This window comes from Lathyrus oleraceus, chromosome 2 (assembly GCF_024323335.1).
Source record: "Lathyrus oleraceus cultivar Zhongwan6 chromosome 2, CAAS_Psat_ZW6_1.0, whole genome shotgun sequence".
Classification (NCBI taxonomy): domain Eukaryota; kingdom Viridiplantae; phylum Streptophyta; class Magnoliopsida; order Fabales; family Fabaceae; genus Lathyrus; species Lathyrus oleraceus.
In genome coordinates, this window is record NC_066580.1 from 146,945,925 (window position 1) to 146,971,629 (window position 25,705).

General features: G+C 37.2%; 1 protein-coding gene across 1 annotated transcript; it reads left to right on the top strand.

Moving 5' to 3' along the window:
* The first annotated feature begins 16,696 nt into the window (after positions 1-16,696).
* Positions 16,697-20,284, top strand: LOC127122333 (uncharacterized). Its single transcript, XM_051052684.1, has 4 exons — positions 16,697-17,822; positions 17,905-18,626; positions 18,766-19,755; positions 19,841-20,284. The coding sequence occupies exons 1-4, from the start codon at positions 16,697-16,699 to the stop codon at positions 20,282-20,284; spliced, it is 3,282 nt and encodes a 1,093-aa protein (XP_050908641.1).
* The last annotated feature ends 5,421 nt before the right edge of the window (positions 20,285-25,705 follow it).

The window sequence follows — 25,705 nt, forward strand, 5'->3', positions numbered from 1 at the left end:
ATTTCCAACACTTCTGGAGGCTTAGGAGAGAAAATGTCTGAAGAAAAACTTGTAAGAAAGATTCTCAGATCATTGCCCAAGAGATTTGCCATGAAGGTTACTGCTATAGAAGAGGCTCAAGATATCTGCAATATGAAGGTTGATGAGCTTATTGGTTCTCTCCAAAGTTTTGAAATGGGCTTGTATGAGAATGTTGAAAAGAAAAACAAAAGCATAGCTTTTGTATCAAATACTGAAGAGGATTCAGAAGAAGGAAATATTGGAGGTGATGAAAGCATATCAGAAGCTATAGCCATGTTTGGAAGACAAATCAACAAGTTCATAAAGAAGATTGATCAAAAAGGTAGACCAAATGTCAAGAACATTTCGTCTGACATCAGTAGAAGATCAACATCTAAAGAAAAGTTCAACCAAGGCAAGGGAATCCAGTGTCATGGATGTGAAGGTTTTGGACACATTAGAGCTGAATGTCCTACCTTCCTTAAGATGCACAAGAAGGGACTTTCTGTCACTTGGTCGGAGGGAGACTCTGAGAGTGAATCTGATGGAGAATCTGCTAAACATGTCACTGCACTAACTAGTGTGTGTGCCTCTGATGATGACTCAAGTGGAGATGAACTTACATTTGATGAACTTGCTGTTTCATATAAAGAGCTATGTGTCAAAAGTGCAGAAGTGTGTATACAAGGAGAAAAGCAGAAGAAACTCATCAAGGAGCTAGAAGTTGAGAAGAAGAAGCATCTGACAGTCATAGATGGTCTAAATGGTGAGATAACCTTGCTGACCTCTAAGCTAGATCAAATGACAAAATCCATCAGAATGCTGATTAAAGGAACTGACACTTTGGAAGAGATTCTAAAGGTGGGACAGAAATCAGGAACCATGTCTGGTTTAGGCTTTGTTAAGGAATCCTCAACTGAACTCAAAAGCTCAAAGGCTGAAGTTCAGAAAATCAAGCAGAAGTCACAACCAATGTCACAACATCAGGGAAACAGGAGGATTAACCATCAAAAGAAGAAATTTCAAAGATGGAGATTCCACTACTGTGGTAGATTTGGTCACATAAAACCCTTCTGTTACAGGTTGCATGGTTATCCTAACCAGACCCCTCAAGTCAGACCTAAGCAGAAGGCATCTAAGCATGATGCCCCCATCAAGAAACAACAATGGGTTGCTAGATTAGCTCACACATCTCTAAGGGCATCTACCAGAGAAGACTGGTATTTTGATAGTGGTTGCTCAAGACATATGACTGGCATGAGTAACTTATTGGTAGATATACAACCTCATACTACCAGTTATGTGACCTTTGGTGATGGAGCTAAATGAAAAATCAAAGGTGTTGGTAAGCTGGACAGTCATGGAGTTCCAGAACTGAATAATGTGTTGTTAGTAGAAGGACTAACTGCTAACCTCATCAGCATAAGCCAACTATGTGATCAAGGCTTCAATGTACAATTCACTAAGGAAGAATGTGTTGTGAAAAATGGAGAAAATAAGGAAGTTATGAGAGGATCCAGATCCAAAGATAACTACTATCTATGGGAACCTAAAGTCTCAAACTACTCCTCAATGTGCTCCTTAGCCAAAGAAGATCAGGAAGTGAAGCTGTGGCATAGAAGACTTGGACATCTTCATTTAAGAGGAATGAAGAAGATCATATCCAAGGAAGCAGTTAGAGGAATCCGGAAGCTGCTTATTGATGAAGGAAAAGTCTGTGGAGAATGTCAGGTTGGCAAGCAAACCAATATGTCACATCCTAAGCTTGGACATCCTACAACATCCAAAACTCTGGAACTTTTGCACATGGACTCAATGGGACCTATGCAGGTTGAAAGTCTTGGTGGGAAGAGATATGCTTATGTGGTTGTTGATGACCATTCCAGATACACTTGGATAAGCTTCATCAGAGAAAAATCAGATGCATTTGATGTCTTCAAAGATCTATGCATAAGACTCCAAAGAGAAAAGGATAGTAGTGTTATCCGAATAAGAAGTGACCATGGAAGAGAGTTTAAAAATTCCAAGTTTGAAGATTTCTGCTCATCTGAAGGAATAAGTCATGAGTTTTCCTCACCTATTACTCCTCAGCAAAATGGAGTAGTTGAAAGGAAGAACAGAACTATTCAAGAGTCTGTTAGAGCTATGATTCATACAAAGAAGCTTCCTATGCACTTTTGGGCTGAAGCTATGAATACAACCTGCTATGTTCACAACAGAGTTACCTTGAGAAAGGGAACCTCTTCCACTTTGTATGAAATCTGGAAAGGCAGAAAACCTAATATGAAGTACTTTCATATCTTTGGAAGCAAATGTTACATTCTTACAGATCGTGAACAGAGAAGAAAAATGGACCCCAAAAGTGATAAGGGTATATTCCTGGGATACTCTACTAACAACAGAGCATACAGAGTTTTCAACTCTAGAACTAATGTCCTGATGGAATCCATAAATGTTGTTATTGATGATAAAGATGAAGAATCCAATGTCATAGAGGATGTTGGAACATTCCTTGAGACTTCAACAGAAATACCAGTCAAGACTGAAGATGTGCAGGATACTCCTCCTGAACTTGAGTTAGAAGCATCCAACAAGGTGCCTTCTATCAGGATTCAGAAAGACCACCCTAAGGATCTTATCATAGGAGATCCCAATAGTGGTGTGATTACCATATCACGGGAGAATAGCTCAAATTCCTGCTTGTATCCAAGATTGAGCCTAAAAATGTGAAAGAAGCTTTGACTGATGAATATTGGATCAATGCTATGCAAGATGAACTGGAGCAGTTTAAAAGGAATGAAGTATAGGAGTTAGTTCCAAGACCTGAAGGGACTAACATCATTGGTACCAAGTGGATTTACAAGAACAAGTCTGATGAGAAAGGAGTAATCACTAGGAATAAAGCAAGACTAGTGGCACAAGGGTATACTCAAGTTGAAGGGGTTAATTTTGATGAGACTTTTGCACCTGTTGCAAGACTTGAGTCAATAAGGTTGCTGTTAGGTGTTGCCTGCATTCTGAAGTTCAAATTGTTCCAAATGGATGTGAAGAGTGCCTTTTTAAATGGCTATTTGAATGAAGAAGTCTATGTGGAACAACCTAAAGGGTTCAGTGATCCTAATCTACCAAAACATGTGTACAAGTTGAGGAAAGCTCTGCATGGGTTGAAGCAAGCTCCTAGAGCTTGGTATGAGAGGTTGACTGAATTTCTGACCTCTAATGGTTACAAAAAAGGAGGGATAGATAAGACTTTGTTTGTGAAGGATGAAGATGGCAAAATCATGATTGCCCAAATATATGTGGATGATATTGTCTTTGGTGGAATGTCAGATAAAATGGTGAAACATTTTGTTAACCAGATGCAATCTGAATTTGAAATGAGTTTGGTTGGGGAATTGACTTATTTTCTTGGACTGCAAGTTAACCAGATGGAAGATTCTATGTTTCTCTCCCAAAGCAAATATGCCAAGAACATAGTTAAGAAGTTGTGTATGGATAATGCCAGTCACAAACGAACTCCTGCACCTACTCATTTAAAGTTATCTAAAGATGAAGGAGGTTCTAGTGTTGATCAATGCTTGTATAGAAGCATGATAGGTAGCCTACTATATCTAACTGCTAGTAGACCTGATATTGCCTATGCAGTTGGTGTGTGTGCTAGATACCAAGTAGAACCCAAAGTGAGTCACTTAAATCAAGTCAAGAGGATTCTCAAATATATTAATGGAACTTGTGATTATGGTATGCTATACTCACATGGCTCTGAGCCCATCTTATCTGGGTATTATGATGTTGATTGGGCTGGGAGTGCTGATGACAGAAAAAGCACATCAGGAGGATGTTTCTTCTTGGGAAACAATCTCATATCGTGGTTCAGCAAGAAACAGAACTGTGTATCATTATTTACTGCAGAAGCTGAGTACATAGCAGCTGGAAGCAGTTGTTCCCAACTGGTATGGATGAAACAGATGTTGATTGAGTACAATGTCTCTCAGAATGTCATGACATTGTTCTGTGACAATCTCAGTGCCATCAATATTTCAAACAATCCTATCCAACACAGCAGAACCAAACATATTGACATTAGACATCACTTCATAAGAGATCTGGTAGAAGACAAAGTGATTACCTTGGAACATGTGGCAACTGAACTATAACTTGCTGACATATTTACAAAGGCTTTGGATGCTACTCAGTTTGAAAATTTAAGGGGCAAGTTTGGAATATGTGTTTCTGAGGAATTATAGCAACTAAGGATGTTAGGAATGTACTGTTTAATATTTCAAATTATTAAACAATTGAAAGTGTGCTCTGATGGTTCAACAGATAATAGTTACTTCACTTGCAACATGTTCATGCAGGAGTGTTTCAAGATGTCATACACAAAGTCATGGCATCTGATATGGTTGTACCTGCTGCGAAGCAAGAGTGTGTGTCTACTTGATCAAAGCTGTGAAGCAAGATCAAGTGGGTGTTGTCTTGATCAAAGCTGTAAAGCACGATCAAGAGTGTGTATTCTTGATTGAAGCTGTGAAGTAAAATCAAGTGTGTGTTTATGATATTTGCTTGTATTTTTATTTGTGTTGGGCTGTAATATTAAGTGTTGCTTTGGCAATATTTTTGACAAAAAGGGGGAGTAACACCCTGTACCCCAGGACAACAGATTTCTTGGAAATTGAAGGTCCCCTAAACAAGAGGTTATGTTGCTGTTGTGATGTTGCTTGATCTTCTCTTGTGCTGCTGTTGTTTGAAGTTTAACCTCTATGTTTGCTAAGTGTATTAGCTAATTTGATTCTCTGCTTGGATGTGTGCTTTCTGCTGCTGTGAACTCTGTTGTAATGCCAAGTTATTTTAGCCAAAAATTTGCCAAAGGGGGAGTTTGTAGATGTTTTTGATTGGCTGCATTTTGTGTTAAAACACTTACTGTACTTAGATGTCTTGACTGATGTCATGATATGCTTAAGTAGTATGCTGCAGGATTAGCTAATACAAGATTTACTGAATGTCAAACTGAGTGTTATGACATTCATCCCTGACAGCAGATACTGAATTATAGGCTAGTTAGTTTTTCTGTTATAGTTCAGTATTTATTTCAGGCTGTTTTTCAGGAAATTAACAGGTGAGCAAGAGACCTAGCATATAGCCTAGTGTCTGGATGTCAAACTGAATATTATGACATACATTCCTGACAGCATATGCTAAAGTGTAGGCTAGTTAGTTTTTCTGTTTCAGTATTTATCTCAGGCTGTTTTTCATGAATCTAACAGCTGTGCTAAAAACCAGGAAACTAACAGATGTGCTAAAATTAAGAGACCTAACATATAGCCTATTTGTTAGCACCCTAATGTGTGGAAATTAGGTTAACTTGCTTAACCTTAATTTTAGGAAATTCAAGTACAAGGCCCAAGTGCTGCATTATAAAAGGATGGAAAACCTACTTTCAGCAACTCAGAGATTTGAAGTGTGAAGAATTAAATACATCATTGTATTTCCTTGCTGTACTTTTATTGTGTCTTATTAGGTTTTATTTGTGAGCCAAGCAATTATCACCTAGATGATTGCATTGGACTAGGGTGTCTATTGAGTTGTAATTGTTGTGTCACTCTAAGCTTTTAAGCGTGAGTGTTGTGTTTCTTGATTAAAGCTTTTAAGCACAATCAAGAGTTGTTTGAAGTATAACTTCACCACTGACTTTAAACTTATTAAAGGTTGTAATCACTGCTGTGATTGAGGGGGAGTGAGTAGGAACTCAGGTCTTAGTTTAGATTGAAATTGCATTGGGTAGGTCTTAAGTGATAGGATTAAACAGTTGGTTTAAGTTCTGAATTAATACCTCTTATAGTGGATTTCCTCCCTGGCTTGGTAGCCCCCAGACGTAGGTGTGTTTGTCACCGAACTGGGTAAACAATTCTCTGTGTTATTTACTACCCTTTACATTTACTTTCTGCATCATTCCTGTGTGCGCAGAATTGGATGTCATAACATCCAGTGTGACATCGATAGTCTATTACTAGAATTTCAATTGGCATCAGAGCAGGCACCCTGCCTATTTTAATTTCTGGGTGAGATCTAGGGACATTACTTTCTAGTACCATGGACAAGGATGTAGGATTCTCAAATAGACCACCCATGCTGGATGGTTCTAACTATGATGACTGGAAACCTCGTATGATAGCCTTCTTGAGGTCTCTGGATAGAAAGGTCTGGAGAGCTGTCAACAAAGGATGGGAACATCCAATGAAGATAGGTAAAGATGGAATCATTATGCGAATTCCTGAAGAAGAGTGGGACAAAGAGCAAGAGGCATTAGCCCTTGGAAACTCTATGGCCTTGAATGCACTATTCAATGGGATAAATAAGAACATCTTCAGACTGGTGCATCATTGTGAGCTGGCTAAAGAAGTTTGGGATACTCTCAAAACAACTCATGAAGGTACCTCCAAGGTAAGGATGTCTAAACTCCAGATGCTGACTACTAAGTTTGAAAATCTGAGGATGAAAGAGGATGAGACTATTCAAGACTTCCACATGAATATTCTTGAAATTGCTAACACTTCTGGAGGCTTAGGAGAGAAAATGTCTGAAGAAAAACTTGTAAGAAAGATTCTCAGATCATTTCCTAAGAGACTTGCCATGAAGGTTACTGCTATAGAAGAGGCTCAAGATATCTGCAATATGAAGGTTGATGAGCTTATTGGTTCTCTCCAAACTTTTGAAATGGGCTTGTGTGAGAATGTTGAAAAGAAAAACAAAAGCATAGCTTTTGTATCAAATACTGAAGAGGATTCAGAAGAAGGAAATATTGGAGGTGATGAAAGCATATCAGAAGCTATAGCCATGCTTGGAAGACAGTTCAAAAAGTTCATAAGGAAGATTAATAAAAAAGGTAGACCAAATGTCAAGAATATTTCGTCTGACATCAGTAGAAGATCAACATCTGAAGAAAAGTTCAACCAAGGCAATGGAATCCAGTGTCATGGATGTGAAGGTTTTGGACACATTAGAGCTGAATGTCCTACCTTCCTCAAGATGCACAAGAAGGGACTTTCTGTCACCTGGTCAGAGGGAGACTCTGAGAGTGAATCTGAAGGAGAATCTGCTAAACATGTCACTGCACTAACTAGTGTCTGTGCCTCTGATGATGACTCAAGTGGAGATGAACTTACATTTGATGAACTTGCTGCTTCATATAAAGAGCTATGTGTCAAAAGTGCAAAAATGTGTATACAAGGAGAAAAGCAGAAGAAACTCATCAAGGAGCTGGAAGCTGAGAAGAAGAAGCATCTGACAATCATAGATGGTCTAAATGGTGAGATAACCTTGCTGACCTCTAAGCTAGATCAAATGACAAAATCCATCAGAATGCTGATTAAAGGAACTGACACTTTGGAAGAGATTCTAAAGGTGGGACAGAAATCAGGAACCATGTCTGGTTTAGGCTTTGTTAAGGAATCCTCAACTGAACTCAAAAGCTCAAAGGCTGAAGTTCAGAAAATCAAGCAGAAGTCACAACCAATGTCACAACATCAGGGAAACAGGAGGATTAACCATCAAAAGAAGAAATTTCAAAGATGGAGATGCCACTACTGTGGTAGATTTGGTCACATAAAACCCTTCAGTTACAGGTTGCATGGTTATCCTAACCAGACCCCTCAAGTCAGACCTAAGCAGAAGGCATCTAAGCATGATGCCCCTATCAAGAAACAACAATGGGTTGCTAGATTAGCTCACACATCTCTAAGGGCATCTACCAGAGAAGACTGGTATTTTGATAGTGGCTGCTCAAGACATATGACTGGGATGAGTAACTTATTGGTAGATATACAACCTCATACTACCAGTTATGTGCCCTTTGGTGATGGATCTAAAGGAAAAATCAAAGGTGTTGGTAAGCTGGACAGTCCTGGAGTTCCAGAACTGAATAATGTGTTGTTAGTAGAAGGACTAACTGCTAATCTCATCAGCATAAGCCAGCTATGTGATCAAGGCTTCAATGTACAGTTCACTAAGGAAGAATGTGTTGTGAAAAATGGAGAAAATAAGGAAGTTATGAGAGGATCCAGATCCAAAGATAACTACTATCTATGGGAACCTAAAGTCTCAAACTACTCCTCAATGTGCTCCTTAGCCAAGGAAGAATAGGAAGTGATGTTGTGGCATAGAAGACTTGAACATCTTCATTTAAGAGGAATGAAGAAGATCATATCCAAGGAAGCAGTTAGAGGAATCTCGAAGCTGCTTATTGATGAAGGAAAAGTCTGTGGAGAATGTCAGGTTGGCAAGCAAACCAAGATGTCACATCCTAAGCTTGGACATCCTACAACATCCAAAACTCTGGAACTTTTGCACATGGACTTAATGGGACCTATGCAGGTTGAAAGTCTTTGTGGGAAGAGATATGCTTATGTGGTTGTTGATGACCATTCCAGATACACTTGGATAAGCTTCATCAGAGAAAAATCAGATGCATTTGATGTCTTCAAAGATCTATGCATAAGACTCCAAAGAGAAAAGGATAGTAGTGTTATCCGAATAAGAAGTGACCATGGAAGGGAGTTTAAAAATTCCAAGTTTGAAGATTTCTGCTCATTTGAAGGAATAAGTCATGAGTTTTCCTCACCTATTACTCCTCAGCAAAATGGAATAGTTGAAAGGAAGAACAGAACTATTCAAGAGTCTGCTAGAGCTATGATTCATGCAAAGAAGCTTCCTATGCACTTTTGGGCTGAAGCTATGAATACAGCCTGCTATGTTCACAACAGAGTTACCTTGAGAAAGGGAACCTCTTCCACTCTGTATGAAATCTGGAAAGGCAGAAAACCTACTATGAAGTACTTTCATATCTTTGGAAGCAAATGTTACATTCTTACATATCGTGAACAGAGAAGAAAAATGGATCCCAATAGTGATGAGGGTATATTCCTGGGATACTCTACTAACAGCAGAGCATACAGAGTTTTCAACTCCAGAACTAATGTCCTGATGGAATCCATAAATGTTATTGTTGATAATAAAGATGAAGAATCCAATGTCATAGAGGATGTTGGAACATTCCTTGAGACTTCAACAGAAATACCAGTCAAGATTGAAGATGTGCACGATACTCCTCCTGAACTTGAGTTAGAAGCATCCAACAAGGTGCCTTCTATCAGGATTCAGAAAGACTACCCTAAGGATCTTATCATAGGAGATCCCAATAGTGGTGTGATTACCAGATCACGGGAGAATAGCTCAAATTCCTGCTTTGTATCCAAGGTTGAGCCTAAAAATGTGAAAGAAGCTCTAACTGATGAATATTGGATCAATGCTATGCAAGATGAACTGGAGCAGTTTAAAAGGAATGAAGTATATGAGTTAGTTCCAAGACCTGAAGGGACTAACATCATTGGTACCAAGTGGATTTACAAGAACAAGTCTGATGAGAAAGGAGTAATCACTAGGAATAAAGCAAGACTAGTGGCACAAGGGTATACTCAAGTTGAAGGGGTTGATTTTGATGAGACTTTTGCACCTGTTGCAAGACTTGAGTCAATAAGGTTGTTGTTAGGTGTTTCCTGCATTCTGAAGTTCAAATTGTTCCAAATGGATGTGAAGAGTGCCTTTTAAAATGGCTACTTGAATGAAGAAGTTTATGTGGAACAACCTAAAGGGTTCAGTGATCCTAATCTACCAAAACATGTGTACAAGTTGAGGAAAGCTCTGTATGGGTTGAAGCAAGCTCCTAGGGCTTGGTATGAGAGGCTGACTGAATTTCTGACTACTAATGGTTACAGAAAAGGAGGGATAGATAAGACTTTGTTTGTGAAGGATGAAAATGGAAAAATAATGATTGCCCAAATATATGTGGATGATATTGTCTTTGGTGGAATGTCAGATAAAATGGTGAAACATTTTGTTAACCAGATGCAATCTGAATTTGAAATGAGTTTGGTTGGGGAATTGACTTATTTTCTTGGACTGCAAGTTAACCAGATGGAAGATTCTATGTTTCTCTCCCAAAGCAAATATGCCAAGAACATAGTTAAGAAGTTTGGTATGGATAATGCCAGTCACAAACGAACTCCTGCACCTACTCATTTAAAGTTATCTAAAGATGAAGGAGGTTCTAGTGTTGATCAATGCTTGTATAGAAGCATGATAGGTAGCCTACTATATCTAACTGCTAGTAGACCTGATATTGCCTATGCAGTTGGTGTGTATGCTAGATACCAAGCAGAACCCAAAGTGAGTCACTTAAATCAAGTTACGAGGATTCTCAAATATATTAATGGAACTTGTGATTATGGTATGCTATACTCACATGGCTCTGAGCCCATCTTATCTGGGTATTATGATGTTGATTGGGCTGGGAGTGCTGATGACAGAAAAAGCACATCAGGAGGATGTTGCTTCTCGGGAAACAATCTCATATCGTGGTTCAGCAAGAAACAGAACTGTGTATCATTATCCACTGCAGAAGCTGAGTACATAGCAGCTGGAAACAGTTGTTCCCAACTGGTATGGATGAAACAGATGCTGACTGAGTACAATGTCTCTTAGAATGTCATGACATTGTTCTGTGACAATCTCAGTGCCATCAATATTTCAAAGAATCCTATCCAATACAGTAGGACCAAACATATTGACATTAGACATCACTTCATAAGAGATCTGGTAGAAGACAAAGTGATTACCTTGGAACATGTGGCAACTGAACTATAACTTGCTGACATATTTACAAAGGCTTTGGATGCTACTCAGTTTGAAAATTTAAGGGGCAAGTTGGGAATATGTCTTTCTGAGGAATTATAGCAACTAAGGATGTTAGGAATGTACTGTTTAATATTTCAAATTATTAAACAATTGAAAGTGTGCTCTGATGGTTCAACAAATAATAGTTACTTCACTTGCAACATGTCCATGCAGGAGTGTTTCAAGATGTCATACAGAAAGTCATGGCATCTGATATGGTTGTACCTGCTGTGAAGCAAGAGTGTGTGTCTACTTGATCAAAGCTGTGAAGCAAGATCAAGTGGGTGTCGTCTTGATCAAAGCTGTAAAGCAAGATCAAGAGTGTGTATTCTTGATTGAAACTGTGAAGTAAAATCAAGTGTGTGTTTCTGATATTTGCTTGTATTTTTATTTGTGTTGGTCTGTAATATTAAGTGTTGCTTTGGCAACATTTTTGACAAAAAGGGGGAGTAACACCTTGTACCCCAGGACAACAGATTTCTTGGAAATTGAAGGTCCCCTAAACAAGAGGTTATGTTGCTGTTGTGATGCTGCTTGATCTTCTCTTGTGCTGCTGCTGTTTGAAGTTTAACCTCTATGATTGCTAAGTGTATTAGCTAATTTGATTCTCTGCTTGGATGTGTGCTTTCTGCTGCTGTGAAGTCTGTTGTAATGCCAAGTTATTTTAGCCAAAAATTTGCCAAAGGGGGAGTTTGTAGATGTTTTTGATTGGCTGCATTTTGTGTTAAAACACTTACTGTACTTAGATGTCTTGACTGATGTCATGACATGCTTAAGTAGTATGCTGCAGGATTAGCTAATACAGGATTTACTGAATGTCAAACTGAATGTTATGACATTCATCCCTGACAACAGATACTGAATTATAGGTTAGTTAGTTTTTCTGTTATAGTTCAGTATTTATTTCAGGCTGTTTTTCAGAAAATTAACAGGTGAGCAAGAGACCTAGCATATAGCCTAGTGTCTGGATGTCAAACTGAATGTTATGACATACATTCCTGACAGCATATGCTAAAGTGTAGACTAGTTAGTTTTTCTGTTTCAGTATTTATCTCAGGTTGTTTTTCAGGAATCTAACAGTTGTGCTAAAAACCAGGAAACTAACAGATATGCTAAAATTAAGAGACCTAACATATAGCCTATTTGTTAGCACCCTAATGTGTGGAAATTAGGTTAACTTGCTTAACCTTAATTTTAGGAAATTCAAGTACAAGGCCCAAGTGCTGCATTATAAAAGGATGGCAAACCTACTTTCAGCAACTCAGAGATTTGAAGTGTGAAGAATTAAATACATCATTGTATTTCCTTGCTGTACTTTTATTGTGTCTTGTATTAGGTTTTATTTGTGAGCCAAGCAATTATCACCTAGATGATTGCATTGGACTAGGGTGTCAATTGAGTTGTAATTGTTGTGTCACTCTAAGCTTTTAAGCGTGAGTGCTGTGTTTCTTGATTAAAGCTTTTAAGCACAATCAAGAGTTGTTTGAAGTATAACTTCACCACTGACTTTAAACTTATTAAAGGTTGTAATCACTGCTGTGATTGAGGGGGAGTGAGTAGGAACTCAGGTCTTAGTTTAGATTGAAATTGCATTGAGTAGGTCTTAAGTGATAGGATTAAACAGTTGGTTTAAGTCCTGAATTAATACCTCTTATAGTGGATTTCCTCCCTGGCTTGGTAGCCCCCAGTCGTAGGTGTGTGTGTCACCGAACTGGGTAAACAATTCTCTGTGTTATTTACTGCCTTTTACATTTACTTTCTGCATCATTCCTGTCTACGCAGAATTGGATGTCATAACATCCAGTGTGACATCGATAGTCTATTACTAGAATTTCATGGATTTTTATCAACATCAATAATAAAAAGGAAAAACATATCTCCTATTTTATCAACATAATCAGAATAAAAGAAATAACATAAAGTAACTTTCCTGGACATGATATATAAGCAATAAGAAATCCACAACGATAAAAAAACTAAAGTTTCCAAGTTATGTGCATGCATAAAGCGGGTTACGTACCAAAAACGTGATGAAAAAGATACAAAAATGGTGGAGGAAGCTTTGTTCGAGTTTGGTTGCCTTTACTTCGTTTCAAGCTTCGTTGGTACTTCAATTGTGTTTGAAGAAAGGAAATAAAGTCTCAAGCACGTACGTGTGTTGGAAGAGATAATGTTTCGAGAACATATTTGTGTTGGAAGAGATGATGTTTCGAAAATGATGATGGAAGGCATGTTTAGAAATACGTTAGGGCATTTCAATGGAGAAGATGAAGATGAAGTTTCCTAGGGTATGTTTTGCTTAGAGACCTTTCAGTTTCGCAGAAGAATGAAGATAAGAATGAGTGTTGAAAATTAAATGAAAGCTAGAGTGAGTCTAGTTCTGAGAAATACATGCAAAATATGGAATAGATAAATTTTAAAAAAAGAAGAAGAGAAAAGCACCACAAAGCTGAGATTTCCTCTCAGTTGGAAAATCCAACCGAGAGAATATATATATTTAAAATGAAAATAAAAAGAGAAAACGTTATTTGAAATACAAAGATGATATTTCCTCTCGGTTGAAACTTACAATTGAGGGAATAAATAAATTAAAATAAAATAAAAAATAAAAAATGTGCTAGTTGAATAAAAAGTAAAAATACAGAAACAAGGGAATGGTTTATTTTAATTGATTTAGTAATAAAAAATTTAAAATACGCCAATTGAAAAATAAACAAAAAGTAAAAACAACATGAGTTGGGATTCGATATATGATCCCTTATCAAATTTTCCTATCGGTTGTTATCTATAATCGAAGGAATAAATTGTATTTTTTAATTAAAAAAATTAAACGTGGTGCGCTTAAGGATTATTCCTCAGATGTTAGGTTGACTAATGTGAAAGCTTTATCATAAAATATATTATTTGTTATAATGATCACCGGATGCATCCAAGTTCTCATAAAAAAATCTCACACCATAAAAATTTTATCCAAAAAAGAGAGCTCATGTTGATATTTAGAATGCGTTACAAGAGAAACACCGTAGGAGGAATCCTCCATACCGCCTTCGGGAAAAGCTCCCCCTCCAAATCTATATATCAAGGGACCTCCAAGTCAATTGGAATCTTCCCTAAATCAACATTGTATTTTTTATTTAGGAGATGGTGGGTTGGCTTCATAAAAAACTGTATGTGGTGTGGATGACTCAACTCTCCTCCGCTATTTTCCTTTTCTTGGAAACCCATCAAATCGAAAATGTCACTCTTTTGGTTAAATGCTCTGCCTTCGCCTCTCCTAACTTTAACATTGCCTTCCTTTGAGACACCGACAATGGAGCAATCTTTTCTACAAAGAGTAACATCAAAATAGTTAGAAAAGAACAAATAAATAATGAGAAATCAAGTAAACAAAAAATACTTACACAAATAACTATCAAGCGTTGGTCTATATTCTTCATAATCCATCAATATTCTAACACTCAAGACACATAGTTGCTCAAGAAACTGGACATCATATATACCTTCCTCCCTAAGTTTGTCAAAGTCATAACCCGTAATGGACACGAGCTCGCTCGTCCAATAGAACAGAAATCGATGTTTTCCATCCTCCTAAAAATGTATCGAGAGTTAGTATTTCCTCAAACTCAAACAAATTTATCCTTCAAGGTTTTTTAATTAGAACCGTAAGCAGTCAAACGCCCCTACAAGAAAATGCACTTACCGAAACCAACAACCCTGGTCAACGTCCTTTGTTTCATAAAAAGAAATGAATATTCTAACCGTGGGCATAATTCTCAAAGCCCTATAGAGGATCTCGAATCCATTCACAACTGCTAGATTGTTTGGATGTAGTTGAGAATGGACGACATTGATAGCGTTGAGGACCTCGACCTCGAATATGATAAAGAGAAACACATGTTATGCAAGAGAATGATGAAAAGGAGAGAAAAATGTTCTGATATTTATAAATCACAACGCACATCCCTATAGGATAATAACCATAATTAGCATGACAGAGAATCAAGAGCTCTACTTGGAGACATGTAAATCAATGGATGGTCCAAATTGAAAGATCATTCCTAAGATAAAATTAATCATCACAACTTAAAAAATGAATTTCAAAGGGCTTTCCAAATCTTTTCACTTAGTAAATCAAACAATATTTTCTGAATAAATGGTTTAGATTGACCATGTCCTTAATCTTATATGATCAACAATCTTGAAAACTTTCCTACCATAATCATTGTGTCCCTACCGGCATCATGCTTGAGAGATTGTGAAATTGTTAAATATATTGCTTATATACTTCACCCTTACAAGCCTCAAGCTTGAGGGACCGTAAACTTTCAAATATGTTGCTTAATCATCTTGCCCCTACATGCTTCATGCTTGAGGGACTATGAGTTGTCAAATATTTCTTTCCTCTAGAGCTCATCGAGTGAAACCAACCCGGAGTCATACTAACTAGCTCGTCGTTGTATGTTGTGTGAGAAAAATCATCCAACTAGAAGGTTGCCTCGGTTTTGAGGCAAGAGGTTGATTAAGCTTTGACTCATAAAACAAATTTAGGATATGAGTTGTACGGGTGAGATCCAGACAGAAGAACAAGACAATAAATTAGTGTAATGATGCAGCAACCATAATGGTAAAGTCCATGAAAGGAGTGACAAGGAAGTGAAAGGAAATAACAATAAAAATCAATGAATTAAATATGACGAACACCATTATAGCTATAAATAGAGAGAGAGAAAATTAGAAATGATATCTCTTATTCACATATTGAGGTTTTGTTTGTCCATGGCAAGTAAGAAGTAAGGCCCCTATAATGTATTTCCGCAAGTACCGTATATATTTAATTAATTGATATGGACTCAATATGAGTAGATGTCAAGATGATCTATTTTAAAATAATAAAAATCTAATTGACCAACACATTATATATATATGTTATAATTCTCGATCAATACCAAATGTCGCAAATTACCTCTTCTTCCTATTTGAATAACATATAAGACATACAAAATCCAAGGAAGAATTACAAGCCAACGAGTGTTTGTCATCTATCTCTTTTTACAAGTGTTTTAAGATTAGCGACATCACTATTGAACCTTTGTCTTAGATTCATTAAAGTATTCCTATAATATTTTATAGTTCAATCTATTGTAGACCCTGAAGTTGCTTGTGTATGCATGTTTTATGTTTATTTAGTTTCTACACTAATGAATAATTATAATATTTAATCTATATATTAAGTATACCTTATGTAATTACTTATTAAATTAATTTGAATACAAAAAAGTTCTTCTCAAATCTTAATCATTATTAATGGGACAAAGGAGAAATTAGGAGTAATGGTATATGTTTTTCTTCAATAGTATATAGATTATAGACAATCATGGTTAAACTGTGGTGTCTGACCTTATATAAGATATGCTTCCTCTAATTAAAAATGATTTAATCCAAAAAAATATATAAACTATTTTTTTCTTCTTAAATATATTTTGTCCCTTGTTTTTCGGTTATCAAAATGGATGAGAAACACATACCAAAATTTCTAAATTAAAAGGTCTTAAGAAATTGTCAGCCAACAGAAAAAGCTTCCCAAAAAAAGAAGAGATAAATTGCTATACTTCAATGGCTAACCATTGTTAGGGAAAATGTTGACTAACTTATACTTTTTCAATTTTCCTTTATTGATCTTCTAGTTTGTTCATCACCTAGAACACCACTTCATTACATTTTCATGTTACACTTTTAATTCTAGCTTCAAATTCATAGCCACATCTTTTAAATGTTTCTTCAATGGGGACTTGTAACAAAAATGTTAATCCCTTTTGATTATTACTATGATGATTATAATTACTTTTTTGAATATGGCTATGGCTAATTAAAATACCCTCCATTTGAATACTCCATATAATAAGGTTGTCACGTGTGATTAATGCATCATAGTTTATTCTTTGTACATACATTCATAGAATCAAAGATGGGTTTGAATTCAAGGGACATTAAACTTCATTTCTTCAAAGTTCTTCATCTTTCAATTGAAAGAAGCTATGCTTTAATGAAAAAGCATCCAAAAATTTCAGGTGCTATGTTAGTCTTCTTCATCATGTATATATTTCTCTCTTGTATATACAATTTGTTGGTTTTCTTGTCTCCATTTATTATATTTACCGCAATTTTGGTTACCATCTTTTGGAGTTCTGAGCAACCATTTCTAAAATGTGTTGAGAAAAAGGAAAGTGAAAAAAGGGTTGAAGCGAAGAATCTACCTAATGTTTACACGAAAGATAGACGCGGAATGCTTTATAAGTATCCATCACAAAATGCAACGAGTAGAAGGAGAAATTTCACGGGGAAGAAATTGGATGTGTACGGTGATTTAGAACAAAAAGCTAAGAATTTATCGGCAGTGTTTCGAAATGAATTCACTAAAAAGAATACAGAGATTATATCGGGAGTAAGATTTTTCGACAAAGAGATAGATCCTTATTTCGATTCTAAGTTTACATCAAAAAAAGTTGATGTTCCTCTAAAACAAACATTACATGCCACCCAACCTTCAATAGCTGACCTTGTTACTTGTAACACAAGTTATTATGATTGTCAAGAGATGAACACAGAAAAAACGGAAGAGGAGAAAAAGGCAATAGAGGATAGTAGTAGTGGTAACAATAAAGGTGTAGAACTTAAAGAGGATGATCAAAAAAAGCTAATGGATCTTGGAATTTGTGAGATGGAAAGAAACAAAAGGTTGGAGAGTCTTATAGCTAGAAGAAGGGCAAGAAAACAGTTGAATTTGGAGATTGAGAATGGTTTAATTGATATAGAATCAATTACACCAGGCCAAATTTCACCATTGCTTGTTGCAAGAATGGACCCTTTTGATTCTCCGAGATATTTTGAGGATATAGAAATGCCAGGTTCCGCTCCATCTGCTTTGAGAAGTCCGTTTGATATTCCTTATGAACCTTTCGAGGAGAAACCAAATCTCAAAGGGGATATTTTGGATCATGAATTCACAAGTGACATGCCTTTAGAACCTAAACATGACCTTCTTCAAGTTAGAGAGCATAGACTACCGAGTTCAAGAGTTCGAAGGCTTTCAGGTGATAAACACTTTTTTTCTTCTATTTCTCCGCTTTGAGTAAATAAATTCTATAAATAATCGAATGTATATTGCTTATGAAGGTTTGTCAAATCATGAAGATCTTGAAAAGTTAAACTCCTTAGAAGGAAGTGAAACCACACACGAGGAGAAAGGAAAATGCAAAATTGATATGGTTGGCATGGAATGTGAGGAAGTAGACAACAATGATCCAACAATAACAAGTATCGAAGGAGTTATAGCTTTGCCTCCTAATCCTCAAGAAGAGTTTCTTGATTTTCCATTGTCTACTACTAATGTTACTAATATAAATGATTCTTTGTATGAATCTCTTTCCATTCCTGTCTTAAAGAGCAATGAAAACATGTTAGTTACAAATGGACTAATCCGTCATACGCCATCGGTGTCCTTAGCTTCTGATTTACAAGTTGAGTTTTCTGAAATTGGTTCACCAACACTAACGGTCGATGACTGTCATGACGACATGTGGGGTGCAAATGAAAGTTGTGATCCTGATATTTTAGAGCCGAACAATTGGAGGGACATTGGTTCTTCGTCCTTTTCTTTGCGAAATCTTGATGAAGAAAATGGAGGTGAATTGAGTTTTAGGTCTCCGAGATCTGACCTACGTGATGATACTCCAACTTATACAGCGCGTAGGGATCATAACATCTTTGGTAATGCGAGAAAAATTAGTGTATCGCAATATTCTTCAGACGTGTTAGCGCGTTGGAAGCGGTTGATGAGGTTGATGGATACTCGTGTTAATAAGTCAGCACATGAAATGCTTTCAGACGAAGTAGAGGTGAGTCATTTTTATGATACTATATTTGTTAATAAATTGAGGTGAGTCATTTTTATGATACTATATTTGTTAATAAATTGAGGTCGATAATAAGACGTTTTGTGAATTTAAATTTGAAAATTACGGATTTTTTTTGTAGGAATGTAACCAGACAGATAACTTAACAAACAAGGAACAAATTAGCAATGAAGTGAATGACTTAGAAGAAGCCACTGAGCACGATAATGAAAAGTCTGGTGCATCGGTTACGCGACAAGAAGCACCTAATGACTTAACACACGAGGAACAAATTAGCAATGAAGTGAATGACTCAGAAGCCATTGAGCATGAGCACGAGCATGAGCACGACAATGAAAAGTCTGGTGCATCGGTTACGCGACAAGAAGCACCTAATGACTTAACATACAAGGAACAAATTAGCAATGAAGTGAATGACTCAGAAGAAGCCACTGAGCACGACAATGAAAAGTCTGGTGCATCGGTTACGCGACAAGAATCACCTAATGACTTAACACACAAGGAACAAATTAGCAATGAAGTGAATGACTCAGAAGCCATTGAGCATGAGCACGATCACGAGCATGAGCACGACAATGAAAAGTCTGGTGCATCGGTTACGCGACAAGAAGCACCTAATGACTTAACATACAAGGAACAAATTAGCAATGAAGTGAATGACTCAGAAGAAGCCACTGAGCACGACAATGAAAAGTCTGGTGCATCGGTTACGCGACAAGAATCACCTAATGACTTAACACACAAGGAACAAATTAGCAATGAAGTGAATGACTCAGAAGCCATTGAGCATGAGCACGAGCACGAGCACGACAATGAAAAGTCTGGTGCATCGGTTACGCGACAAGAAGGACCTGATGAAATCTCAACTATAACAAGTTCATCATCGCCATCGTCATCACCAACATATGTATTGCATATACCACATACGATGGTAGCAGATCAAGAGATACACACAGGTACTCAACAATCTGATATAGAGGACGTGACACAAGAAACAGTAAACCACGAACGTTCCCTCGATTCAATGTCTCAGAATATTCAGCTTTCTGTGGACGATTCAAATGTCGAATCACATAACCGAGACTTGGATAATTCTCCGTCGTTAGTTATGGTAGGTTTTTGTTTTTTGTTTTTTATCTATTTTAGTTGATAGCCATTTCACTTATAGAGAACATTTTTCCTATGGAATTGAATAGGTGCAATTGGTATCTCCAATGGTAGAATCGTCCTCGAGAATTCACACAGAGAATGAAGAAAAATCTCAGGCATCATTGACAGAAGAGACTAGCATGGAACCGTTTATCAACTTTGAAACAGTAAACACAAACTCTGCTGAAGATTTTGAAGGAAAACACGGCGACTTGAATGAAAATGAAGCCGAAAATCATAGCTCAAAAGAAGATAACAATTTTCAAAGTGACTCAAATCAAGCCGTTAACAATCATATAGAAAAGGAACGGTTGGACAAAGGTGGCGACATCGCTTCGCCACCAATGGTCACTGAAGAAACCATTAATTCTGATGATACATTAAGAGAATCTAGTATGATGAACAATAACGAAGCGACGGACCAAGAATTGGACGAGAATAATGAATCCGTGATTTCATCTGAACCAGCCGGAGAAACTGAGCACATGTGAGAATTGGTTTGGCAGAAGAAAGTGAAGTCTGCATTAGTTAAATTTCATCCTCAGAAGATAGTACATAGTTCCATAGATGTTGATAACTGTATTCTATTAGTCAAATTGCACATATGTACTCTATAATATTCACAATGTAGGAAGTAAAAAATGTAGAAGTTTCTTTGTATCTCTTATAACCATATTTTACTTTGTATATGTATATTCCTTTGATGAAATGTTTAAAAGAGTGTTCTTTTTGTTAGAAAATTATTAAGCACTTTATCCATTTACCCCATACTTTACTACCATATGGCTCAAATTGATAAGAGGTTAAAAGGTATTACAAGGAAGAACAAGTTTCTTCTACGTGAAGGTAATACTTCTCGGCAAAACCAAATTGAAGTAGCAGAATGACACCAAACCAGCTCCATAATTGTTGAACCAAAAGTGTATGGGCGAGAAGATGCTAAAAAGAAGATTGTTGAGATTGACTTAGGTGGGGTTGGAAAAACAACTCTTACTCAATTGGTCTAAATTTATCATAGGATGAGCGATAACTTAAATATAAAAAATGGGATATATGTGTTCTCTAAGTTTTCTCAATCAAGAAGATTTTGTGTTCCATTTTAAAATCTATCGCAATTGAGAAATGTGAGAAGGATTAAAAGGTAAAAAATATTTGTTGGTTTTGGATGATGTGTGGAATAAAAAACAACTGGAATATAGATTAAACAACATTGGATCTTTTGGCGCATATCAGGCGGGCTGCAAAATGAAGTGGCTCTTGTTTCGACAAGATGTTTATTGGCCAACCATGTTTAAGAATTGCATATAGTTTGCCAAAGGATGTCAAGGTTGTCAAAAACAATTTTGGGATCCAACATGTCCCTGCCAATCAATTACATTCAGCGGTAAAGCCTTGGCCTTTTAGAGGTTAGGAATGAGACCTGGTCGGTGAAATTCGACCATCATCTTCTACATGTCATAAATATATCTTTGTAGGTATTGATCACTTTACCAAATGAGTCGAAGCAATACCATTGGCAAAGGTCGATCAAGACGTGATGATAAGTTTCGTGCAGAGTCATATCATTTGCAAGTTTGGATTACCTGAAACGTTAACCACAGATTGTAGCGGGGTATTCGTTACCTTATGGTTTATTGAGTAAACCAAAAGTAAACATACAATTCGAGTCGCCACCGCACTTTTATTTGTCCAAAGGAAAGGCTAAAAAGCGAACAAAAGCCAAGTAAGAAGTTTTATCAAATCAAAAACTAATAAAACTGCCAGAGATCTGGGTAAGGGGGTTGGTTATGAAATGGGAAGGTTTTACGCATCCAAAACATCCTTAGTACTCTAAGGGAACCTCTTTTTGCAAACATGTGTTGTAGGTGAAGGAGAATTGCGGTCCAAAAACGCAACAGAAATTAAAATTTTCTCCTTTAGAGATCCTTACGAATGGTCATGATCAGTGATAGAATATTTACCTCTTGTGACGATTGAAACCTTTGGTGCAGATCTCTTGTGACGATCAAAACCTTTGATGCAGATCCACGAAGCGATCACGAACGTTGAACGATGACAACGTCTCTACTCAGTCCACACGAACGGATTCCTTCAATCTCAGTGCTAGCTGGTACGAGTGAAGGCTTTGAGTGAGAGAGAGAGAAAACGAAAATAATGCAACCGCCATTAATGCTTCTGCACAAGGGTTCTATTTATAGAACCACTTGTGTGAGCTTCAAGCTAAAAAGCCCAGTTAAGTGTATTTTGGCCCATATCTTATAATATGCCCAAAATCACTTAAGCCCATGGTACCTTACCATATTTCGTATTCTACTCAAGTACACCGTACCTTACGATATTCTATAATTCACTTAAGGGCACCGTACCTTACGGTATTCCTTAGTTACTCTATCTCTCATCAATCCGTCCTTTGTGTGTGACCCTGTAGGTTTTCGTGACGTTGGCAATTATATTAAATCACGCATTTAACATAATAAACAGTGAGCGGTATCTAGCAACACATCACTGCTACCCAAGACACGAAAATATCATGTGATCTGACAAAACCTTCTGTGATAATACTTATGTGTATAATTACCCTTTTGCCCTTATGTCTATATTGAACACAAGGCATAGACCGTGTCATCCTTGTCCAGTTCAATATTGGGCCCATAGACATTTATCCTGTTATACAGGATGGGCAAATTCCATCTAGGTCACTCATGTCCCTCAGCATGCTTCGTGGAGTATCCATCAACTGTCTTTATGGTTATCCAGTTACGGACAACGTTTGATCATCAAAAAAGCACTTGACTCTACATCTAGGGTCCATAGTGGTTTCAGGTCGAAGAGTGGCATACACCATTATCACCATGAGAATAACTTATGACACTTTGCATAACTTTCTATATAGTATTCTCATAGCGGGTCAATCCGGTATAAATATTACTCCTAATATTCATACCTATGTTTAAGACTTGATAACTCTTTATCCATGATCCATGAGATGTGATCATCAGTCTACAAACATAATAGTCTTAATGCTTTAATGTTATCTCACTTCACACTAAAGCTCGACTACGGTTACTTTAAGAATAGTGTCCTTATGTTTAATGTGATCTCATGATTAAGTCATACTTGATACATTAAACAGACTAGCTATTCTAGGGACTTTATTAAACAAACGTAATAAAGAAAAAGCCTTTTATTATTAATAAATAATTTGATACAAGTACCAAAAGTATTGGCCTCTAGGGCTTACATCAACAATCTCCCACTAGCACTAGAGCCAATCAGGCATACCCTTAATACCCATAGATCTAGTATGGCCATCATGCTTCTGCTGCGCAAGAGGCTTTGTCAGTGGGTCAGCAATATTGTCAAGTGTAGGTACTCTACATATTTTCACATCTCCTCTATCTATTATCTCTCGAATGAGATGATAACGCCTAAGTATGTGTTTGGATCGTTGGTGAGATCTAGGCTCCTTGGCTTGTGCGATAGCACCATTGTTATCACAGTAGAGACCAATGGGATCCACAATGCTAGGAACTATGCCAAGTTCACTAATGAACTTTTTGATCCAAACAGCTTCCTTTGCTGCACTTGAGGCAGCAATATACTCGGCCTCGGTTGTAGAATCAGCAACTGTATCTTGCTTTGAACTTTTCCAGTTCACAGCGCCACCGTTTAAGCAAAACACATAACCAGATTGCGATCTAAAGTCATCCTTATCTGTCTGGAAGCTAGCATCGGTGTATCCAATTACAGCCAACTCTTCCTGACCTCCATATATCAAGAATGAGTCCTTAGTCCTTCTTAAATACTTAAGGATATTCTTGACAGCTACCCAGTGAGCATCACCAGGATCAGATTGGTACCTACTCGTTGCACTTAAAGCATACGAGACATCTGGTCGAGTACATAACATGGCATACATGATAGATCCTATTGCAGATGCATATGGAATCTTATTCATGCGATCCCTTTCTTCCTTAGTTAAAGGGGATTGTGTTTTTGATAGACACAGGCCATGTTGCATAGGTATGAATCCTTTCTTGGAATCATGCATATTAAAGCGTCTCAACACTTTGTCTATGTATGTACTCTGACCTAGGCCAAGCAGTTTTTGTGATCTATCTCTATAGATTTTGATTCCTAATATATAGGCTGCTTCACCTAGGTCCTTCATAGAAAAGCATTTCCCTAACCAAGACTTTACTTGTTGTAGGGTAGGGATATCGTTTCCAATGAGTAATATGTCATCTACATATAATACCAGGAAAACGATCATGCTCCCACTAACCTTCTTGTAGACACAAGGCTCATCTTCGTTCTTGATGAATCCATATTGTTTTACTGTTTCATCAAAACGAAGGTTCCAGCTTCTGGAAGCTTGCTTCAATCCATAGATTGATCTTTGTAACTTACATATCTTTTGGGCTTCCTCTGGTATGTCAAATCCTTCAGGCTGTGTCATGTACACATCCTCAAGAAGATTTCCATTAAGGAAAGCAGTTTTGACATCCATCTGCCATATTTCATAATCATGATATGCAGCGATAGCAAGTAAAATCCGAACAGATTTAAGCATTGCAACTGGTGAAAAGGTTTCATCATAGTCAATCCCATGAATTTGTTTATATCCTTTTGCAACCAGTCTTGCCTTATAGGTATGTACCTTACCATCCATGTCAGTCTTCTTTTTGAAGACCCACTTGCATCCTATAGGGTTAACTCCTACAGGAGGCTCTACCAATGTCCAAACTTGGTTTGTGTACATGGAATCCATTTCAGATTTCATGGCTTCTAGCCACTTCTCAGACTCGAGACCAGTTATGGCCTCTTGGTAGTTCACAGGCTCATCTTGATCCATGAGTAATACGTCACCTTGATCAGTTATGAGATATCCATATCTCTTAGGTAGTTGACGTATCCTGCTTGACCTACGCTTGTCTTGTTCTACTTGAGCAGGTTGCTCTTCCACAACTTCTTGTGTTTCCTGCTCTAATTCCTCCATAGGTGTATCTATGCTTTGTGATTCTTGAATTTCTTCAAGCTCTACTTTCCTCCCACTGGTTCCTTTGGAAATAAAATCCTTTTCTAGGAAAACTCTAGTTCGAGCGACAAACACTTTGCCCTCAGAAGGATTGTAAAAGTAATACCCTCTTGTTTCTTTAGGATACCCCACAAATAAGCATTTGTCAGATTTGGGCTCAAGCTTAGTTGAAATTTGTCGTTTCACATAAACCTCGCAACCCCAAATCTTTATGTAAGACATATGTGGTTTCTTACCACTCCATATCTCATATGGTGTCTTCTCAACCTTTTTGGATGGAACACGGTTAAGTGTGTAAGCTGCTGTCAATAGTGCATATCCCCAAAAGGAGTTTGGAAGATCGGCGTGACTCATCATGGATCGGACCATGTCTAACAGGGTTCGATTTCTTCTCTCAGATACACCATTCCATTGGGGTGTTCCAGGAGGAGTAAGTTGGGATAGGATCCCACACTCTTTCAGATGGTCATCAAACTCTAGGCTTAAATACTCACCACCTCGATCTGATCGAAGAGTTTTAATATTCTTACCTAGTTGGTTTTGTACTTCATTCTTGAATTCCTTGAACTTTTCAAAGGACTCTGATTTGTGTTTCATAAAATACACATAACCATATCTACTGAAATCATCAGTGAATGTGATGAAGTACTGAAAACCTCCTCTGACTGGTATGTTCAGTGGTCCACATACATCAGTATGTATTAGGCCCAAAAGATCATTCGCTCTTTCATCTTTTCCTGTGAATGGAGACTTTGTCATCTTTCCAATTAAACAAGATTTGCATGTCTCATATGATTCATAATCAAAAGAGTCCAAGAGTCCATCTTTATGGAGTTTGAAAATGCGTTTCTCATTTATGTGGCCTAATCGACAA